The following is a 22,007-nucleotide window of genomic DNA, read 5'->3' as shown; positions in this document are numbered from 1 at the left end:
TCATTTGTTGCTTGCTAATTTGAGGATCCTTTACTTAATCAAGAAATTAGCCAACTAATCACCACAAACACATTTAAACTCATGAACTAAAACATACAAGTAATGATAAGATATTAAAACACAAAACATTCCCATAAAGATTCAAGAACATGTTCATGGATTCTTCAACATTCAACAAAAGTTCAAAGGATTAACCAAAAGTCAACCAAGATTAGTTTAGCCAAGCATGGCTAAACCCAAAGAAACAAAGTTAGAGAAAATTGTACCAAACATTAAGCAAGAATCAAGAGGTAAAAATATGATGTTCTTCAAGTGTTCTTGGCCTTCAAAAGTCTTCAAAACTCCAGAGAGAATCTCCAAAAATCGGATGTCCAAGAGTCTCCAAAAGATGGGCACCAACCTTCCTCAAATAGCCTTCCAAATGGATTTCCGAAATTACCCCTGCAGAGCCTTGCGCGACCCGCGTGCTGTTGCGCGGGTGGGTTGCGCGGGTGGTCCCTGAATGTAGCATCTTTGAGGTTTTGGGCCTCCATAGCTTAGCCCACTTGGCCCAGTGCGAGCCCAATCAGCTCCTAGCCCATTTTTCTTCAAGTTTTCTTCAATTTAAGCCCAATTTGGCTTCTCCAAATGATTCATAGCTCGTAAACTCGCCCGATTAATAATCTATGCATGCTTGAATATACTCCCGCATCTTGCAAATTTAAATGTTTATTTCTCTCCAAGCCTTCAAATAATCATCAAGCTCGCTCCATGCATCATCTCCACCACCCATCAAGCCTAAGATCCTTGTTTTCCACCAATTCCCATCGCTTTCCATACGCCCCGAACATTCCCGCTCCACTAGTCTCCATGAAATCTACAATAAAGCTCACGAAACTAGAAAGTGCCCGAAATAGTCATAAAATAACAAAAAGGAAAATATGCATGAAAATTAACTAGATTATGGATGAAATATGCTAAAATAAACTATAAAAAGAAGTAAATAAAATGAAACTATCAAGATGGGAGTATTTCGAGGTTTCGAGTTGCGTAAATGGAAGATCAGTGGTTGAGGCAAGACACCGAGGTGCCCGAGTACTGTGTCCTAATTTTTGGTCATGTTGAGACTCGAGTTGTGGGATGGCGATTGGAGTACCGAGAGACTTTTGTTCCAGAGGGAACCCATCAGTTAAGTGTCGTCAGAGTGGGACTGTCTAAGGGTGTATATATGCTGAGAAAAGTGTCTTGCCTACAAGAACTTACATCAGGAGTGGTGGTGCATAAGCTGGGTGGGTGTAATAACCTATCTATGTTGAGCTGCAGAGCATGAGTTGGTGAACTCAGTGTAGTGATGGCTTGATGATGAGATTATAGGGTGATAAGAGAGCAAGTGGATCCGAGTGGGAGTAATCACTTGGTATCATCAGGAAAACCATGGAGTGAGTCCATGGTGAGTCAGTGAGCGAGAGAGTGTTGTAAGACTATGGGGAGCCGTAGCATCTATGAGTCAGCGAGAGAGTGTCGTGATACTGCAGGGAGCCGTAGTATTCACTGGTTAGCAAGAGAGTGTTATGATATTGCAGGGAGCCGTAGTACTCACTTGTCAGCGATGGAGTGTCGTGATACTGCGAGGAGCCGTAGTATTCACTGGTTAGCGAGAGAGTGTCGTGATATTGTGGGGAGCCATAGTACTCACTAGTCAGCGAGGGAGTGTTGTGATACTACGGGGAGCCGTAGTATTCACTGGTTAGTGAGAGAGTGATGTGATACTGCGGGGAGCCGTAGTACTCACTAGTCAGCGAGAGAGTGTCGTGGTACTGCGGGGAGTCGTAGTATTCACTAGTTAGCGAGAGAGTGTTACGATATTGCGGGGAGCTGTAGCATTCATGAGTCAGTGAGGGGTGTCGTAGGACTACGGGGGGACCGTAGCACTCAGTAGTCGATAAGAGTGAATATTGTTTTGTCGGGAGCTATAGTATTCACTAGTTAGAGTATGACGCAGAGGAGTTCTTAGGCATGGGTAGCCTTACCACTGGAGTCTTCTGGAACCTGGTTGTCGGACCAGGGACGAGACTGGGGTCTTTGTGACGGTCGAGGATTGTTGTATCCCCAGTTGAGGAGGGATTATCGTAATCGGAAGGAATTGGAGAGATGGTGTATGTATAAATTCACGAATCGTTGGTTCGGGTTGAGTATCAAATTGGAAATGAGTAGTTCCAATTCTGATATGGAATCAGACTCTCGAGTTGAGTTTGGGACAATTCGTGTATTGAGTAGGTGAGATGAGGTTCCAGATTCGTAGATGGGTTTCATTTTGAGGGGTAATGATCTCAATCTAATGTCTCAGACCGGAGTGGGTCAGTTTCGTTGGTATGGGAAGAACCGCGAGACGCATGGAACCAGTAGGTGGTAGACGACAAAGTCGGAGGTGAGACGACTTCAGATGGGGTTGTAGTATTCACTTGGGGTAAAGCGAACTTCATGAATTGTGTGTCACAATGAGCCGAGATAGTTGTTGTGAGAAGAAAGTCGGGAAGTCGTTTTATTGGGTGTGCAGTGGGTAACCTTTGGAGGTTCAACAATTGGGTCGGAGTTGACCTGGTGCTCAGTGTTGGAAGGGACATTGGAGATGAATTAGGACTTATAATTAAGGGTGTCAGAGGATCGTTCCAAGCTGGCTTGACCGTTTCCTTGTCAAAGGACAGAGTTTTGAGGATCATTCCTTCAGAAGAGTTTTGATAGTTGTTCATGCGGTGGGTCCTTAGTGGGATATGACCTTTCCGTTCCTTTTGAGTTGCGATCGGGATCGATTAGAGTATTAGTTTTGGTGGAGTGTTCTTAGACTTTGTTATTCGATGAGCGATTAACATGATGATATTTTGCGAGGGTGGTCTGACAGAGAGACAGACCACTAGAATTTCCAAGTTCTGGAGAGTCAGATTGAGCACCGCAGTGGCAGAAGGGTCTGTCCTTCTTCAGGGTCGGGAGTTCGTGTTGGGTTCAGGTGCTTTTGGAAGAGATTTTTGTATGATATGAAGTCCTTTCGGTGGGGCTTCTAAGGTTTGGGTTCGTCTATGTGTTGATAAGGAGCAATTTCGAGGACGAAATCTAATTCAAGCGGGGGAGAATTATAACATCTTGTTTTGGATCGTTCGTGATTAGGGTTCGTGGGCTGCAACCCAAGCATGAGGAAGTCTCGGGGTTGCAACAAGTTGCTAGAAGTGTAGGGCATCTAGTAACCTTTCCATGGATATGAGATTCATTGGAAAAGGAGTTATATCGAGGAAGCAATGGAAGTTTGAAGTTTTGGCAGGATAAATCCCTTATTTGAGAAAGGTGGCAGCTGAGTACGTTGGGTGTACATGTGTGTACACTTAGCATACTCATCTGCGTGATTTTTAAGTGGAGCCACCTAGTACGTTGGGCGTACTAGGCACTGAATGAAAAACCCTAGTTGAGGGGTGTCCCTATATAAAGAATGAGATGACCTCATTCCTGGTCACCATCCTCAGATTGCAAACCCTCTTAAACCCTAAACCTTCGTTCAATGAGCTTGTGAGTGCATTTGAGAGCCTTTTAGTGTTTTTATGTGTTATTGGAGTGAAGAAGAAGCTTTGGAGAAGAAGGGGTGAGAGTCCAGTCCCTTGGATCTGAGCATATCTATGTTGGGAGCTTCATATAGAGCTATAAAACTTCAAGCTTTCTCACTCTTTTGATTTGTGCATCTTAGTAGAGTATTTTAGGGTTTTGTCCCAAAAGTTGGAGACTTTATGAGATATTGAGCTCCAAAGACTTTGATCAAACTCTTTGAGTGTATTCAGTGGTGTAATGTCATAAAAATCAAAACTTTGACGTTGGAATCAAGCCATGCATGAGATATGAGCATTTTGTGATAGAAGAGTGAGAGTTTTGTGTGTTTGTGACCTTATCAGCCATGCCAAGGCTTAAAGTCACTGGCTTTATGGAGTAAGAGCTATTAGGGAGTCCAGATCTGTGATATAAGCCAAAGTCTTATTGGATTAAGACCAAATGAGTAGAAAGAGTGAACCTGGGAAGTACGCTGAGCGGAATTCCAGTACGCCCTGCGTACTGACCAAGTGTCCCTGATGGCCAATCTGGATTCATGAGTACACTGAGCGTACCAAGGGAGGTACGCCCCGCGTAACCTCATTGTGGACTTTTTGGGCTAAGTCTCATTTTGGGCCTTGAGTGTTGGGCCTGGAGTTTTGGCTTGTTGCAATAGAGTTTTAGACCAGAGGAATATATATATATATATATATATATATATATATATATATATATATATATATATATATATATATATGTGTGTGTGTGTGTGTGTGTGTGTGTGTGTGTGCTTTGGGCCCTTGAGTTGGGCTTGCCATTTAGATTTGAGAATTAGGCCTCGGAAGAGCCCATTTATTATTGGGCCTTGGTAGGCCTAATGGGTTTTAGGTTATTTATGGGTTGGTTAATGGACTACCTTTAGACCTAATGAGTGAGAGTTTGGACTTAGTTCCTAATTGGGTTAATTGTGGGTATGGCTAAGATATAGAGGTCGGTGTGCAGCAACAACATTTATAGGGGATGTTCATCATCCGAGGTGAGTCTTCTCACTATACTTACCATGAGTGGTATCTTTGTGTGACTGAGATGTCTTATGTGCTTACCTGTGTATTGTAATGTTCTGCATTATGTCTTTTTGATTTATGCTGAGTATTATTATTATGAGCTTATTAAGTTAGGACCGAAGGGTCCACCTGAGTTTTGGGACCGAAGGGTCCCACTGAGACACATTGACCGGAGGGTCTTATCTGAGTATAGCCATGAGAGGCTATTGAGATATGTGTGGTATTTTGGGGAACTCACTAAGCTTCATGCTTACCGTGTTATGTGATATGTGTTTCAGGTTTTCTTAGGATCGCGGGAAGACACCGACTTGATTGTACACACTAGAGAAATAGTTATGTTTTGAGGATCTTGGATTATTAATCAAACTATTATGGAGTTACGTTTTGTAAATTAAATTCATGAGATTTTTATGAAATGTGTTATGAGAATTATGTCATTTTAAAATGGAAAATTTGTTTGAAAATTTACGGTATTACATGTAGTTTGCAAAAAATCACACAACATCATTTTTTAATTTATTTTTCGTTTTGTAAATATTTTATTATTTTGGCTATATATATATATATATATATATATATATATATATATATATATATATATATATATATATATATATATATATATATATATATATACACTTCTTTAGTTTTTGTTTTTTTATATATTGTTTTTATTTTCGTTATATATATATATATATATATATATATATATATATATATATATATATATATATATATATATATTATATATATATATATATATATAGAGAGAGAGAGAGAGAGAGAAAAAGCTAGGTTGATTTGTTTAAACTAAATATTGTGTTATTGTATGCATAAATGTGGGCCAATCAAAATTAAATAATTAAATAAACAAATAAGGGTAATTTAGTCATTTGTTTAATAACTTCCAAAAATAATCCCTAGAATCATGGTATCTCTCCGGTTTAAATCTCTTTCCCCTCTTTATCTAAAAACTAATTCTGAAAACCCTAAATTGAACAAATCGACACCGTCGACCCTTTGTGGGTTTGCCCTTTATCGTGTTCTTCATAGAGCGGGACATTTCGATCATACACACACCTCTTCTCTTCGACTCCTTTTCTCTCTTCCACCTTTTTCTCTTCTAACTTCGATCTCGTCTGCCTCCATCCGATCTGTAATGCCACTGGCACCCCCGACTTTGCCTTTGTTTGCTTCGACTATGCCACCTTCGCCTCCGACATCTTCTACAGGTAGAGGTTTTCTTTTTCTCTTGCTCTGTGATTCGAGTTTAATGCTTGAAAATCGAGTATCATTGTTGTTTCTCCCAAAATTCAAGTATCAGAGCATCATTAGCTTTTTTTTCATGAAATCAGAGCACCGATTTCTTTTTTTTTTTTGAAATCAGGGAATTGTTTTAAAATATGATGTTGACTTCATGTTGAAATCAAATGCTGAAATCATATGTTAATGTTGTCTTCTCCATGGATGAGAGTCACCAATTGGGTTTTTTTTGTTTGTTTTTGTTAAAAATTAGGATTCCCAACCCCTGTTGTTGAAATCGATTTTACTCTTAAATTGCTTTTGGGATTTTAGGTTTTTATCAGTGTATATGTGAAAACGAAATTCAAGGAGTGATAAATGATGTTTATGATTTTAGGTGTTTCCTCTGAAATTGTTTTTCGGATATTTACATTTTTATTGAAATTCAGGGAGTGGTAAATGATGTTTTTGAAATCTCCTCTTTTTCATAAGAAACATTGAAAAATCTATTTAGGTTGATGTCTGTTCTTTTTGTTGGTTGAAGCAGGTTGGGATTATAATCCTGGAGAAATTGATACATGGTTGGTTAAGTTGTAATCAACTTTTGTGAGGATAACTAATGACCAAGTTAAGTTTGCATGCAGAGTCCAATGGTCATGGAAGAATATAAGAATCTGAAGGGAATATTAGCCGAAGTACCTCATGTACAGGTCAAGGTGGCACTTGCATCTTGGATCATGAGAAATCACATGATGATAATGGCATTGTAGAAGTTGGCTTTGATATGTTGGAATGGAATATGGATTTTTTTTTCTCAGAACGGAATCACGAATTCAAATTATGTTGGAACGGAAGCAATTGATGCTTGAAGAATGGACCATGGAATTGAAAGTGATTCTTAGCAACATTAATCTTTTAGAATGTATCAGTGTCTTTGTTAGATTTTGATGTTTTTTTTCCCCGATTTGAAAATTTTTTTAGTTTTATTCTTTAAAAATAAATGTAATTCTTAGCAAATGTTACATGTATTCTATAAGAATTAATGTAATTTTTTTTTAATTCTTCAATTGATGGTTCGAGAAATTTGTTATTCTATAAGAAATTTTGTTATTTTTTAACATACTCAAACATATTCTGTCAGAATGTCCGAATTAAAAACCTAATAATTCATAAATCAGATTTTTAAAATTAATAAAATCTATGATCCCTTAAAATATGCAAACTTCCTTTATTAAATCTATGTGAATTGACTAAAATATCCTTCTAATTAAACCAGATGATATTTTTCGATTATTTTTAATTTAATAATATGTATTAATCACTTTCTTAAAATAAGTAAAATGATTGGCCCATATTTATGCATACAATAACACAATAATTAGCTTGAATAGAATAACCTAGGCCTATATATATATATATATATATATATATATATATAGAGAGAGAGAGAGAGAGAGAGAGAGAAAGAGAGAGAGAGAAAGAAAGAGAGCTAGGTTCAAATGTGGATTGACATCTATTGTGTGGACGTGTGGACAGTGTTATTATGTGAGAATGACAAAGAAAATATGTTGTTTGATAATATAAATACATTCAATCTTACATAACTATTGTCATTAACACACATTCTCACTAATTAAATCGTCTATAAGGTTATTATAGTTTTATTATTATTATTCTCATTCTGTCAGAATATTGTCAGGATGTTTATTGATTCGTATTCTGTCATAATGAAAATGAGTGAAAAACGATGTGTGAGAATAAAAATGAATAAGAATTAGTGAGAATGCATGAAAATGAAGATATTTTTATAAGGTTGAACGTATTCGCATTACTCAATAACTTATTCTCTTAGTAATTCTCATAGAATAACATTGTCCGCACGTCCGCACAATAATTGTCCATCCGCATTATAACCTACCCCTATATATATATATATATATATATATATATATATATATATATATATATATATATATATATATATATATATATATATATATATATATATAAAATCAAGATCAAATAAGAAGAAAATTTTTGGTAGGAATGTAAGAAACTTTTTATATATATATTCTTTAGCAAACAAACAAAATGAATCATTAGATGATTCAAAAGTAAGCTGATTTATAAAAAAAAACTTCTTAAAAAAACACGTGCATTATTCATTTTTAGATAAATCAAGAACAAATTCACTTTGATGTCAATTTTAGTGAATCATGTTATTTTTTATTAAAAAAACATCATTGTAAAAATGGATCATCAAGTTGTTTTTGTGGGATTTTTAAATTTTTTTTTGTGAATCATGTTATTTTTTATTAATCTAGTGATTCATTTGTTTTGTTAGCCAAAAAAATATGTAGAAAAAAACTTCTTACCTTCCAACCAAAAAAACAAATTTTACCGTATATATATATATATATATATATATATATATATATATAATATATATATATATATATATATACACACACACACACACACACATTTTATTTATTTGTTTTAGTTACTCTAATATATTCATACATTTTAAAGTTTTTGTATTTCTTTATTTTTTTCATATTTTTTCGTATTATGTATTTTCATTTTTTTGTATTTTAAAATTTTTCTTGACCTTTTTAAAAAATATAAAATGTATTAATATATTAGAGTATATTGCAATTTTGGTAAATATAGCTTTTGTAATTTTTTTTTTATTTTATTCAGGTAAATAAAATAGTTATATTTATATTTATATTTATAATTTTTTTTATTTTATTCAGGTAAATAAAATGTATTATATTTCTTTTCGTTTTATTTTTTAATCAACTTGTTGAGTAAACTAACATAATTCCTACTCCTATGCTTTGTAGATCTAGCATAGTTCATATGCCTCCTGAGTTTTATGGTTTTTATATAGAAATAGAAGGAAACATATTAATCAATGATCAAACATTGGTTGTTTTGGATGAGCCATCCAATTACAAGGAACCGATGGTAGACACTAAAGATGCTAAATGGAAGGAAAGTACAGAAAGTGAAATCAATCCATGTATGATAATTGGGTTTGGAACGTGGTTGACCTTACACCTGGCATTAAAACCGTTGGGTCCAAGTAGATCTTCAAGAAGAAGACCGACATGGATGGAATGTTCATACTTTTAAATTTAGGCTGGTTGCGAAGGGATACACTCAGAATCAAGGCATTAATTATAAGGAAACCTTCTCGTTAGTAGCCAAGACTAAATCTATTAGAATATTACTTGCCATAGTTGCTTTCTATGATTATGAAATATTTCAGATGGATGTGAAGACTGTTTTCCTTAACTAGAAATTAACAGAGGATGTACATATGACACAACTCGAAGGCTTCATTGATCCAAAATATCCTAATAAAGTGTTCAAGCTCGAGAGGTCCATGTATAGACTCAAACAAGCATCATGAAGCTTAAATCTTTTCTTTCATGAAAAGTTTAAGGAATTTGGATGCGCTAGAAGTGAGGACGAGTCTTGCACATATGTCAAAACCAGTGGGAGTATTGGTTTTCCTAGTTTTATATATTGATGACATAATCTTTATAGGAATCAACATTCCAATGTCGCAAAGTGTTAAGACTTGGCTTCGGAGTGTTTTGCTATAAAGGACCTAGAATAAGCAACTTATATATTGGGCATAAGGATCCACAGAGATAGACCTAAATGTTTAATTGGATTAAGCCAAAGTACATACTTAGATAAAGTTTTGAAAAGATTCGAAATGTAAGATTCTAGGAAAGGGTATCTACATATGAAACATGGCATAAGATTGAGTAAGGGTCAATTACCCAGTACTACTGAAGAACTGGAAACAATGATTCGAGTCCCATATGCTTCTGCTATATGATCGATCATGAATGTCATGACATGTACTAGACCTAATATCTCATATGCCTTAAGCATGGTGAGTCGATATCAAGAGAACTCGGCCGATGATCATTGAACGGAAGTAGAGAATATCCTTAAGTATCTGCAAAGAACAAAGGATATGTTTATGGTATCTGGTGGAAAATAAGAGTTTTACAGTACAGGATATATTGACGCAAGTATCCAAACTGATAGAGAAAAATCGTGCTCACAATCAGGTTGGGTGTTGTTGTTAAAATGGAGGAGTTGTTACATTGAAAAGTTCCAAATAGAAGACAGTGGTAGAGCCAACATGTAAGTATGAGTACATTGCATCTAGTGAAGCTGCAAAGGAGGCTACATAGTTGAAGAACTTCATCGATGATCTTGGAGTTATGCCAAGTATCAAAGAGCCCTAGGAGATCTTTTATGATGACGTGGGTGGAATCTCCTTGACTAAATAACCCATGGATCATGGTAACTCTAGAAACATACAAAGGAAGTATTGTTATGTACGAAATCGAGTAGAAGATGGATACATCATCGTGAGTAGGTTATCATTTGAAGAGAATCTCGTTGATCCATTCACGAAGCCGCTATCAAGAGATAAACATGATGGTATGCTAGGACCATTAGCATGAGACTAGATAGTGATTTGATATAATAGTTTAGTTGTTTAGTGTGAATTATTTTTGAATCATTTTTTAGTATGAATTGTAATCGTTTTGATGTTTATTTCGTAGTGACTTAATAAAGAGCTTTTTTAGTGCTATCAAAGTTGTGTTAATTCAAATATTATGCTCACTTTTTCATGGTTTGAACCTATTTATAGAATGTTTAATTATATTTGAATCTCCACATCTGGTTACACTCAAGGAAGTGAGTGAGTGATTTAAGACTTTCATGAGTATTGGTTGATTGGCCAAGTAGATATTACGCTAATACTTGTGAGTACTTGAAAAATATAGATTTTAAGTACTAGAACAACCACACTTAGAGATTAGTTTATTGATCTAGTCGTGAGTAATTTTAAGCAAACAATATCTTTTATTTTTCAAACCGATATGAATATGGGGTTTTGTTTGCAAAATCCATTGTGCATTGGTCTGCTTCAACGCTATCCGTAACTGGTAGTCATAAAAGGTATGTTCGTGTATGATTAGATGAGTATAAAAAAAATACGTAGTTCGAGTTTATTTGGTCTTTCTTGTAACCGGGAAGCGATATATATGGGCTCTTCAATGATTTGGTGCTGATATTTGAAGTGCTTAACCAAGCCCTGACTAAATTGATGAGTTCAGTTTAAAATTCAGATGTGTTGTCAAAAATCGTTAATCAGGAAACGGAATATTGAAAAACGAGACTGATATTATCCATGTCTCATGTTTATAAAGATATCTAGAACAAATGAAGAATTGATCACTTGTTTAAGGACTAAATTTTGATTATGATCATAGTTTGGTAGTTGCATTGGATGACTACTCTATGTTGATTGTTATTGAAATATTAAGACCACGAGAAGTTAATGACTTGTCCAAGTGGGAGACTATTAGAAATAGTGTCCAAGATTATTAACTATTTTGATAATATTTCTAATAATAGCATGGTCCTTTTAGGTTAGCCTCATGACACAAATAGCATTAAGTAAATGGAGATAATAAGTTGTTAATTTATTAAGGAATTAATAAATTAATTAGAGGCTATTTTGGTAATTACTTAAATTGTATTAATTAATTAAAAGGACTTGAATGTTAATTAATCCAAGAGATTAATTATAATATTTCATAAGCTCTTGGAGCATAAGGTTGGACAGTTTATGCATGCCGTAGATAGGAAGAGGCAGGTTTCAGATAAGGTAAGGATAAACCCTAAGAGTTTGTATCATTTAGGGTTTCATCAACTACTTATAAATAGATTGTTATGGTTCAATCCTAGAAGTTGATTCCCTCATATTTTCGTCTATACTCTCTCTCTCTCTCTCTCTCTCTCTCTCTCTCTCTCTCTCTCTTTCTCCCTTTCTCTCTCTCCTTGGACAAAATTCCTAACCTTTCTCTTAGGGTTAGTGAATTCCGACTAAACCCTATCCTAGGGTTCTTCCTTTTTTTTAGAGTTTGTGGTTTCAACTTTGTTAGATGGGTTATGCTTTGGATCCTTCCTCTTTTACATTAAGTGGCATTCACAAGATATGAAGCAAAAAACCAAGAGTTTAGTATGTTCTTCTTTTGTACTTTATAAATTTCATTGTTATAACTAGTAAAAATTAGATCTAGTGTACATGTACACATAGGTAATTCTTTATATTATTTTGCTAACTTCTTGATGTGTATTGATGCTAATAAAACCCAAAACAGCTGATGCCCGCATCGGTTGTCTGGAGTGGAGATCAGAGGAGGATCGCCAATGGGAGAAAAAACAGAATTGTGGATCTTTGGTGAAGAATAATGATACATAAGAGAATGAGATAAGTGATTTATGTAACATTATTATTGTAGTTAAGGGGTAGAAAGGTAATTTTACATTTAAAAAGCTATAAGACATCTAAAATTCAATTATCAATTACTTCTTGTAAGATATGTTTTATGTCTAGCCAAAAATCCAATTGAAAAAATGACTTATTGTAAATCCAAACATTTTTTTAACTTACTTAAGTCAATTTAAAAAGAAATCCCAAACACCCTATAAAGTAGAAATTTACATGTTATTTACATGTAAATTTAGGATGACAGGTATCTTGACCTTTATTTAACTCTTATTAAATGATAAACAATTCATGTGTATTAGACTTAAAATTGTCATTTCACATTTAAATGCAAAAACCATTGACCACAATCCACATCCTACAACTATTATCTACCTCCAAACACCACCATCCACTAACCTCCACCATGAAATCACAAGCTTATAAATTAAAATTATGATGTAAGCAATATATACCTACATCAAATACCACCACAAGAACCAATGTATCATTGTCCTTAAAATCAAATTTCACGATAAAACCTAGAAAGAGGTCAGGTCTAAGCTTCAAGACAACAAAATTTGGGTTTCAAACAAAGAAAAGACAAATATATAAACCTAAAGGATCTTTAATGACAGTAGCCAAGGTTCTAAAAGGTTCGCCATGATGTGTCATGGCTCCAAGACTTGTATTTGAGGCTGAACTTTAACAAAATGCCGCTTGAAGTCATATATGCATATAAAAATGAATATTAGTAGAATATATATATATATATATATATATATATATATATATATATATATACACACACACACACATACATACAATGTTCTAAAAGGTGTGCCATGGCGCGCGCCAAGGCGTGAGTCGTGGCTTCGCCGTTATGAAAAGTCTTATAACGTTGCTGTTAGGCGTGGCGTGTGACAATGCATGATATGGCGTGTTATGACATGTGTTTTTTTTTGTTTGAGACATGTTTTTTTTTTTTGCTCTTTGTTATGTCTTTTCTAATCGGGGATACAAATATTGTGTTTTTTTTATTAACTTTTTGTTATTAGTTATCGATATAATACTTCTAAAACATAGTTATAATTAATATAAATTTATATTTATATGGTAATATAAGTATAAATTAATACAAAATCACCGCCTTACATCACGCCTTTAAAAACATCACGGCATTGCCGCCACGCCACACCTTATGCCATATATATATATATATATATATATATATATATATATATATATATATATATATATATATATATATATATATATATATATATATTAATTATATACAAAATTGTTGTCTTAAGTCACATCTTACAAACGACGTGGCTCGTCATGGTTTGTAATAGCATGAGGCTTAACATTGCCGCCAAGTCACGTCTAACGTTATTTATAACATTGACAGTAGTAGATTTGGGTTCAAACTAACGTAAATCAAACCAAAACTAGTTATCATACATAGAAACAAAGAAATAGCAAACCAAAATACTCATCAATCAAAATTAAAAACTAAAGATTGCATTTAAATATTGATCTACCACCTTCATGCATTCTGCTAAATGGAATCGATGATAAATAAGCAAATAAGGACTCGATGAATGGAAGATGTTGGTGCTTGAAGATGATAAGAACCTAGTGTAGACTTGATAACTGGAAGATTTATAAACTGATGAGAATGGGATCGATGATAAAGAACATTAAAATCATGAAATTAAAAATGAATCAAATAAAAAAAGAAATCACATACCTTTCCCGATATTAAACCAAAAAGAAATCATACCATAAGATATCGTGAACTTAAAACCAAAACGATATGCAAAATGGAAGGAAATGATACCAGAGGGCGAAGAGGGCGAACAGAGGTTAAATGCGAAAATCAATATGCAAAAACTTAAAGGATTTGGATTCTGTAACAATTATGGTAATTGTCACCGGTCACCGATTGTAAAAGGGTTCGGAAAATGATAAGTATCTAAACACAAGGCTTAGAACGTTGGTATATAACATAAAATAGTCCAAAATATACGCAAATCGCATGATTAAGTACACAAAAAGTTATGTTAACCAGTATAAATGGGTAACATATTAAGAAAGTACGTTGCGAAGCAATTTCAAAGATATAGACTTCATAAAAATCTGACTTCAATTGGAGGAATTATGATTTTTCTAAAAGTAATATCAGCCACGTAAATAAATTTTACAACATCAAAATAGTATTAAGAGATTGGTTGAGTTTTGGCTAAAGTCAAAAGGAAAGTCGTAGTACACCTCGAAATAAGAACTTAGAGGTAAAGAAGGCAAAAAACGAAGTAAGTACGAAGAAGATCTGATTTTTCAAAAAACATAAAATACGGTTAAAAGTGGAAATTGAAATTAGCCAAAACAACCTAAAGGAAAATTGTAGTACTCATAAATAGCTACACAAATATATAATGAATGTCATAAACAAGATTCATATAAGAAAGATATGAATTTTTACAAAATATTAATTGTGCACACATAATGCATGTCACGCACGACGTGCATGTCTGACACTCAAATTCATTGAGATACGAGAGACGTGAACCACCAAGAAAGTGACATGTGGCAAGTTTTAATGGATCCCAGAAGCCCATGCACGATGCATATATATATATATATATATATATATATATATATATATATATATATATATATATATATATATATGTCGCGTGCATGCCAAAATCGACCCTACAAATAGAGGACTTCATTTCTCCAAATCTTCACACCTCAAACTCTTTCTCTTTCTCTCTGAATTGATTCGTGATCCTCTCCTCCTCCTGACATGGCTAGAAGTTCCCAATGCGATAACCTAAGTCTTTCAAATCACGTTGTTAAGGTGAGTTTCACGGTCCCACTTTTACTGTTTTCAAATGTTTTGAGAGGGGGGGGGGGGCACATGCTATAAAACTCCTTTAATGATTTTACAAAAAGATTATTTCTTGTAATATATCAATAGTTTTTACACTATATGCATCGTTAGGATAATATTGTGTCTGCTAGTTATGCTGTCTAAACTTTAAGTATGATATTATGTCTAGTCTTTATAATGTCTAAGATTGTACTAAAGGATTATACCTGGTTGTTATGCTGGCTTATTCCCTAGAAAAACCTAGTTTCTAGTCATTATGTTGGCCAAATTTTAGGATAAGCATTATACTTAGTTGTTACTCTGCTCTAATATCCTATTAATATCAAGAACCTAATAATTATTTTATGAATATGGTATTATATATATATATATATATATATATATATATATATATATATATATGTGTGTGTGTGTGTGTGTGTGTGTATGTATGTATTTATATATGTATGTATGTATCAGAATAATTATGGAATATAACTCTGTATGATATCCTAATATCTTATCAAAGAATCAAAGATATCAATATATATATATATATATATATATATATATATATATATATATATATATATATATATATATATATATATATATATATATATATATATTCGAATAATTATATAAGGAAAGTATATTAAAGGAAAAACTAAAGAAAGAATAACAAGGATAAATAATAAAGGTTTTTTTAAGTAAGTGTTAAATGAGAAATATTATTCATCCATGGCTGATTGATATTCGGCTACCCCGGATCTATAATCGTCAATCTTATGTGAGCGTTAAAGGTATCTATAGATCTATATGAGATTGAAACTCTCACATACGGTTGCTAGCTACAACCCTAGCAAGCATAACTTTATAGTCTTTTTTCATGACATCTGATGAAGCATCGTGGTAGAGAAATATCAAGTCGTATAACTCGGTTATAGGGACTCATTGTAACATTACTTGCAAACCTTAATTAGTTAATTATACTACCTAGAAGAGAATGCCTATGAGATAATTAAAGTATGAAACGATAAGAAAAGCAAACTTATTTGGATAAAAGGATATATATATATATATATATATATATATATATATATATATATATATATATATATATATATATAGATAAATACTTTTCTAAGTACCTTATCTAATAACTACTCAAAACTAATTGAGTGTATAAACCAAATCCCTTCCTGAAAGATGGAAGAAGCAAATCAAATATTAAAAGAGAATATGAAAAGTTACTAATTAAATATAGTAAAAAAGAAATACTCTCTAGAAAAGTGATATAAAAGTTCCGAAAGTCTGTGTATTCATAAACAAAGATCCTATATCAAATAATATTTTTAAAGCTATAAAACATGTGAACTCACCAACATTATATTGACCATTTTCAAAACTCTATGTATTCCTAGGAAATCAAAAGAAAAGAATATTGTTTCAAGGAAGGACAAGAAGCATGGAATTAGTTAGATTTATTATGTAAGAATCGATGTAGTCGTGGGTTATTAATAAAAGAATTATGTGGTTCATTTTATGCTCTGTGATTTGGATAGTCAAACGTACTCTGTCACAGCTCGGCGTTTCCGTCACCGGCCGAGGGTGTGACAAATTCGGAGAGAGATTTAAAGTCTAATGTCCACATCATTCCAAGTGACCGGGTGACCCCGAATCCCCGTATACTCGAGTTCACATTTAACACTCTAAATATGAACCCCACACATCTAGTCTCCGATAATAAACCAAACTCAACTTGTCTCAACTGTAATTATAATTAAACTAAAATATATTAATAACACTAAAATAACCAACAAGAGTGGATAGGGTAGGATGTGGAGGTACCCTATATGGGAATGAGTGTTAAGGTAAAGTGGAAGCGATGGGCTCGATGGTCATGGGCTTATGGGTGTAGGGGATGAATGGGTAAGTGAATAGTTAGGGTGTAAGAGAGATGATAATATGTTTTGATTTGATGAATGATAATTAAAATAAATAGGTGGGAGAAATTTTGTCATTATAATAATACATAAGGAATGAAATCTAAAATTTTTGTCTTTATCCAATGATTTTGACAATCAACCACAAAATTTTTACTTGAATTTACATTTCAATTCCTCAAAATTCTTTTGAAACATGTGAACCGGACATCTCCTAAGTGTATATTTGAAAAAAAAAAGTTTAAACTATAGTTTGGCGCTACAAGTTGTAGCTTTTACTTTGCACCGGAAATAGTAGTTTTTATTTATATAGAAGTATTTGATATATATATATATATATATATATATATATATATATATATATATATATATATATATATATATATATTTGAGATTTGTAAAATTATAAAAATAACATCAGAATAAGAGCACAAGTTTTCTTTAAGGGCAACATAGTAATTTTGTTATGATGAGTATGAATATTTTCTTTAGACGTTACTTAAAATAGCTATTAGATTATGAGTTTCTTATTTTAAAATAAGGTTTAAGTTCATCTTTTCAAATATTTTTTTTTAAAATAAAAAAGATCCTAAAAACTTTCAAACACTTATTTCCAAACACACTTTAAATGTGCAATTCTTTCAAGGCACTAAAGCAAACAAAACCATTTATTTAGATAATACAACTTCATCAACACTCTACCAACAAACCAAATTTATTTATATGAAAAAAATATCAAAACAAACATAACGATTTAACGCTTTGCATTTCAAAGAAGATGGCTAACAGTTATACAAAGTAAGATCAAAATTGTGAGGGCATGGTTTTTGTAGACAATGCTACCACAGTTTCCGGCCACTCTTAATTAGCATAAATGAGGTTGTTTTGGTAACCTCTGAATAGAACCATTCAAAGGTCACATCTAAATCGGTCATCATTCAATATGTTGTTTGGTATAATCTCTAAACAACCTCTTTTGGAACTGCATATGAACAGTTAAACAATCTTAAATTCTCTTAACCATTAAAATGTTGGAACCATTTTGTTCAACATTCAATTTAGTTCAACATTCAACAAGATTTACCAAACAACCCATAATACTAAACTCATTACTAAATCTCAAAACTACTTTCAATATACCGATACAACTAAAGCTAAACTCACCACCAAATCTCAAAATAATTTCAATTGTTACATACATGGCAAGATTACATTCGTTAGACATCGAGAAATCAAAACCAGAAATCACACACATACATGATAGAGATTTCATGGTGAGGTCTAGCTATTTAGAGAGAATGGGACTTTAATTAGAGTTTAAAATAAAGGTAAAAATGTAATTTGGTTCCCACTTTTATTAAGCATTTTTTTTATTAAGTTAGAATAAAACAACTAATTATAAAAACTTATCACCAATATAAAAGCGCAATAAGCATAATCAAAATTGAACTCAAACTCTAAACCCTGAATATGAGTTTTATTGCTTCAAAAAGCAACCCTTTTAAGTCCCCCTTTTATATAGCATTATATAAAGGCCATTGCCCAAAGCAACATACGTTTTTATACTCTCATTAAGGTCCAAGAACAACCTAGTTCATAAAAAAAAACACAAACCCCAAATTCCATACTAGAGAGAGAGAGAGAGAGAGAGAGAGAGAGAGATGTCCTCATTCAATTACAAAATGTGAGCAGCTATAGTTTTTAAAATAGCAAAAGACTTGACATCAGTTTCAAGCAATGGTGATGACGTCATCTTTTGTTGGCATAAAAATAAAGAGCATATGCCAAGATCATGATGATTATAGGTAGAACCAACATAACAATAGTGTTGTTGGATGATCCACCAGCAGAAGCTTGTTTTGAACCAGAGGCTGAAGGAGGCTTGTAGTATTGTCCTTTTTTTGGCAAAGTGTTTACATCAATATCACCAACATAATAATCTTTCAACATGTCTCGCGCATTTTGACTGTGCCCCACATCTTCAAATTCTTCTGTTGCATCTTTCCCTACAAATTATTATTTTTTTTTAAAATGTGTTACTATGATATACTATTTATTATACAAGAGAGAGAGAGAGAGAGAGAGAGAGAGAGAGAGAGAGAAAGAGGAAAGGAATTTGTTGTCAACTGTGTCTTCTTACTGGTGGCTAACACTAGGACTTCATCACCTCCAGGATGATCATCAAGAAAAGGTGTAATGTCATACACCTATTATGTCACAATACAAAGAAAAAAAAAAACAAGCATGATCAGACATTGAAAAAGGTTACTAAGGTTCCCAAAAAAGAAAAAAATAACAATTTGTGAAAAGATCTGACCTTTCCTGAAATAATAAGCCAACAATCCTCTTTTGTAGCGTGTTTTGAAACCTCTTCGAGTGAAAGAACTTTGGCCTCTGAACCCATTTCTGATCTGCCGTTACCAACTACAAAATATATAATATAAATTTCTTTTCACAATCAACAACATTATTATGCTGGTTTTCGTCCATTATCTCAGAATTACATATTGACACCAAACCAAATTCAGCTCAAAATTAACCACAAACCAGATGTAATTACAAGTTATATGCAATTGCTGGTTATTGTTTTTAGGTAAAAAAAAGAAAATAGAACCAACAACAGTTAGAAGCAAGTATGTGAATTCAGAACCAACAACAGTTGAACTAAATTGACACCAAACATTGAGTTCGATTGATTTGATCATGCTATTTGCTGGAGGTTCATTTAACTGTATAAGTATGTAGTAGAATACAAGTTCTAAGATTTTTAACATGAGCCAAAATTACAATCATAATACTGAATATTCGCAAGTTCTATGATTGTAATACTGAATCAAAAAATCACCAATCCAGATTAACCCAACAACCAAAATCAGCTCAAAATCGATTTCTGATGCAATTACTGGTTACTGGTTCAGACTTCAGATTACTCACCAGGTTCATCAATTCCAAAAAAAAAAAAAAAACCGTGTAACTGGGGTTCCGAAACAGAATCACCTAACAACCAAATCGTTTTCTTTTACAAAACCCACTGTGTATCAAGCGGGTAAAAACCATACAGGAATTGAGTTGATAAACGAACCATAGATACATCAGATGCAAAAAAACAAAAACGAACCGTAGATTATCAGATGCAATGTCAAGAAAAACCAAGATCGGAGGTGACTTACCAGATCGGAAACGGAGGTAGCAGCCGACGCCGGAAGCTGTGGTCTGGAGCGAAGATCGGAGGAGGATCTCCGGTGGGAGAAAAACGGAGGTGTGAATCGTTGGTGAAGAAAGAGCGATACAGGGGGAGGGGGAAAGTACAATTATTATCGAAGCTAGGAGAAGTAGACAAGAAGGAGGAGGCTGTCGATGGATTTTGCTGCTGTGACACCGGACGCGCAAGATTAGAAAGGTGTTGGGCTCAACTTTGTGGACTAGTTACATTTCATTTTGGTTGCTGAATTTCCTTGTTGGGCTGTCACCATTTGCAGACAAAAAGGTAGTGCCGTTTCCTTTGTTTTTTTTCTTAATTTATTTTCGTTTAATAGCTTATTTTAAAATTTTGAAAAATTTTATGTTTTTCGAAACCTATATAGTCTTTGAATTCAAAAAACCTTTTATAATATTATCTTATGGTTTTTAAACTTTTAACAAAATACATTTATTGTTCATTTCGTCAAGTTTTGTTTGACTCAAAGTTATTTTCATTATTTCATTACCATATCGATCATTTATGAAGTTTTGTCTTATCTAAACAAAAGAAAAATAAAATAAAATTATTTAATATATAAAGGGTCTCTCTCTCTCTTCATTTTTTTAATTTGATCTTGCTTTTGTTTGTTGAAAGAAATTTGAAAGAAACGATAAAGGCCTTAATCCATCTCTGATGCTTTCATTATCTCAATTTTTCGTTTATTTTAAAGTATTGATACCGCCACACATTTTTTAGGGTTGAACTCGGTCTATGAATGTCATGTTTGGATCTCTCAAAGCAAATGAAGTAAAGGTGGATGATTATTGCATTCATGAGGGGTTGGATATTGATTTCTTGACAGATTATTCAAGGATTTGAAGGTAAACTATTGATCATGTCGGATTCTCCCATGCATAGGTAATGTAACAGCCCAAAAATCCAAGGTAAAAATTTCATTTTTATTATAATCAAAACACTATTGTAACTTTGTTCAAAACATTGAAAAACATTTCAAATAAAACAATTATTAGAGTCCAATACCAGAGATCGCATATTGCGGAAAACATAGGTGTATGCGCTGCTATCTCCCGAACTCTTTCATTTGAAAACTAGAGTACCTGAACATAAACTGAAAACTGTAAGCACAAAGCTCAGTGAGTTCCCCAAATACCACATATGATACATGTCAAATAATCCATACATGTCATACATACCCACGAGCCATACATAACATTCATATATCTAGGGGTGGCAAATCGGGCCATCGTGTCGTGTTTTTCTCTGACATGACACGACACGATAAGGTTTTATATAACACGAACATGACACGACACGATGTCGTGTTTTTTTCTAACTAACACGAAAACGAACCAATTAAAAAACGACAAACACGACACGACACGAAAAAATAACATAATATAATAATTAGTGTATTTAATTAATATTTAATCATACATAACACGACAAACATGAGAAACACGAAAAACACGACAAATAAATGCTAAATCGTGTCAATATCGTGTCGAATTTTGAACACGAACACGACACAACACGACATCGTGTTTTTTACACTTGACACGAACACGACACGAACACGAATTTGAATTTCAGTTTCGTCCCAATTTCGTTTCGTGTCGTGTAATTTTGTCGTGTCGTGTCCATAATTGCCACCCCTACATATATCATAATCAACAAATGTGCTATGTGTCATTCATAGTCTTGCCATTATGCTACGAGCCGCCTCGCGGTCTTTCTTTCCATGTCGGGGGCTACAACCTTGGGTCTTACAGATAAGTGCCAGGAGCCACCTCTGGGTCTTCCATGCAAGCAT

At 33.4% G+C, this 22,007-nt stretch overlaps 1 protein-coding gene across 1 annotated transcript; it reads right to left on the bottom strand.

Moving 5' to 3' along the window:
* Positions 1–18,453: 18,453 nt before the first annotated feature.
* Positions 18,454–20,361, bottom strand: LOC111915768 (cytochrome b5). The gene is made up of 4 exons (XM_023911425.3): positions 20,166–20,361; positions 19,313–19,419; positions 19,136–19,202; positions 18,454–19,001 (listed from the first exon to the last, which is right to left on the bottom strand). The coding sequence occupies exons 2-4, from the start codon at positions 19,397–19,399 to the stop codon at positions 18,745–18,747; spliced, it is 411 nt and encodes a 136-aa protein (XP_023767193.1). The 5' UTR covers positions 19,400–19,419; positions 20,166–20,361; the 3' UTR covers positions 18,454–18,744.
* Between the last annotated feature and the right edge of the window lie 1,646 nt (positions 20,362–22,007).

Source organism: Lactuca sativa, chromosome 1 (genome assembly GCF_002870075.4).
Source record: "Lactuca sativa cultivar Salinas chromosome 1, Lsat_Salinas_v11, whole genome shotgun sequence".
NCBI classification, from domain to species: Eukaryota; Viridiplantae; Streptophyta; class Magnoliopsida; order Asterales; family Asteraceae; genus Lactuca; species Lactuca sativa.
The sequence above is the reverse complement of the archived record's forward strand: the minus strand, read 5'-3'. Positions and strand labels throughout refer to the sequence as shown.

Excerpts from the sequence above, each read along its gene's own strand:
- LOC111915768 (XM_023911425.3), bottom strand. The coding sequence starts at position 19,399 with ATGGGTTCAGAGGCCAAAGTTCTTTCACTCGAAGAGGTTTCAAAACAC. Across the intron at positions 19,203-19,312 it reads GGCTTATTATTTCAGGAAAG|GTGTATGACATTACACCTTT; the intron begins GTCAGATCTTTT and ends GTGACATAATAG. Across the intron at positions 19,002-19,135 it reads AGTCCTAGTGTTAGCCACCA|GGAAAGATGCAACAGAAGAA; the intron begins GTAAGAAGACAC and ends AATAATTTGTAG.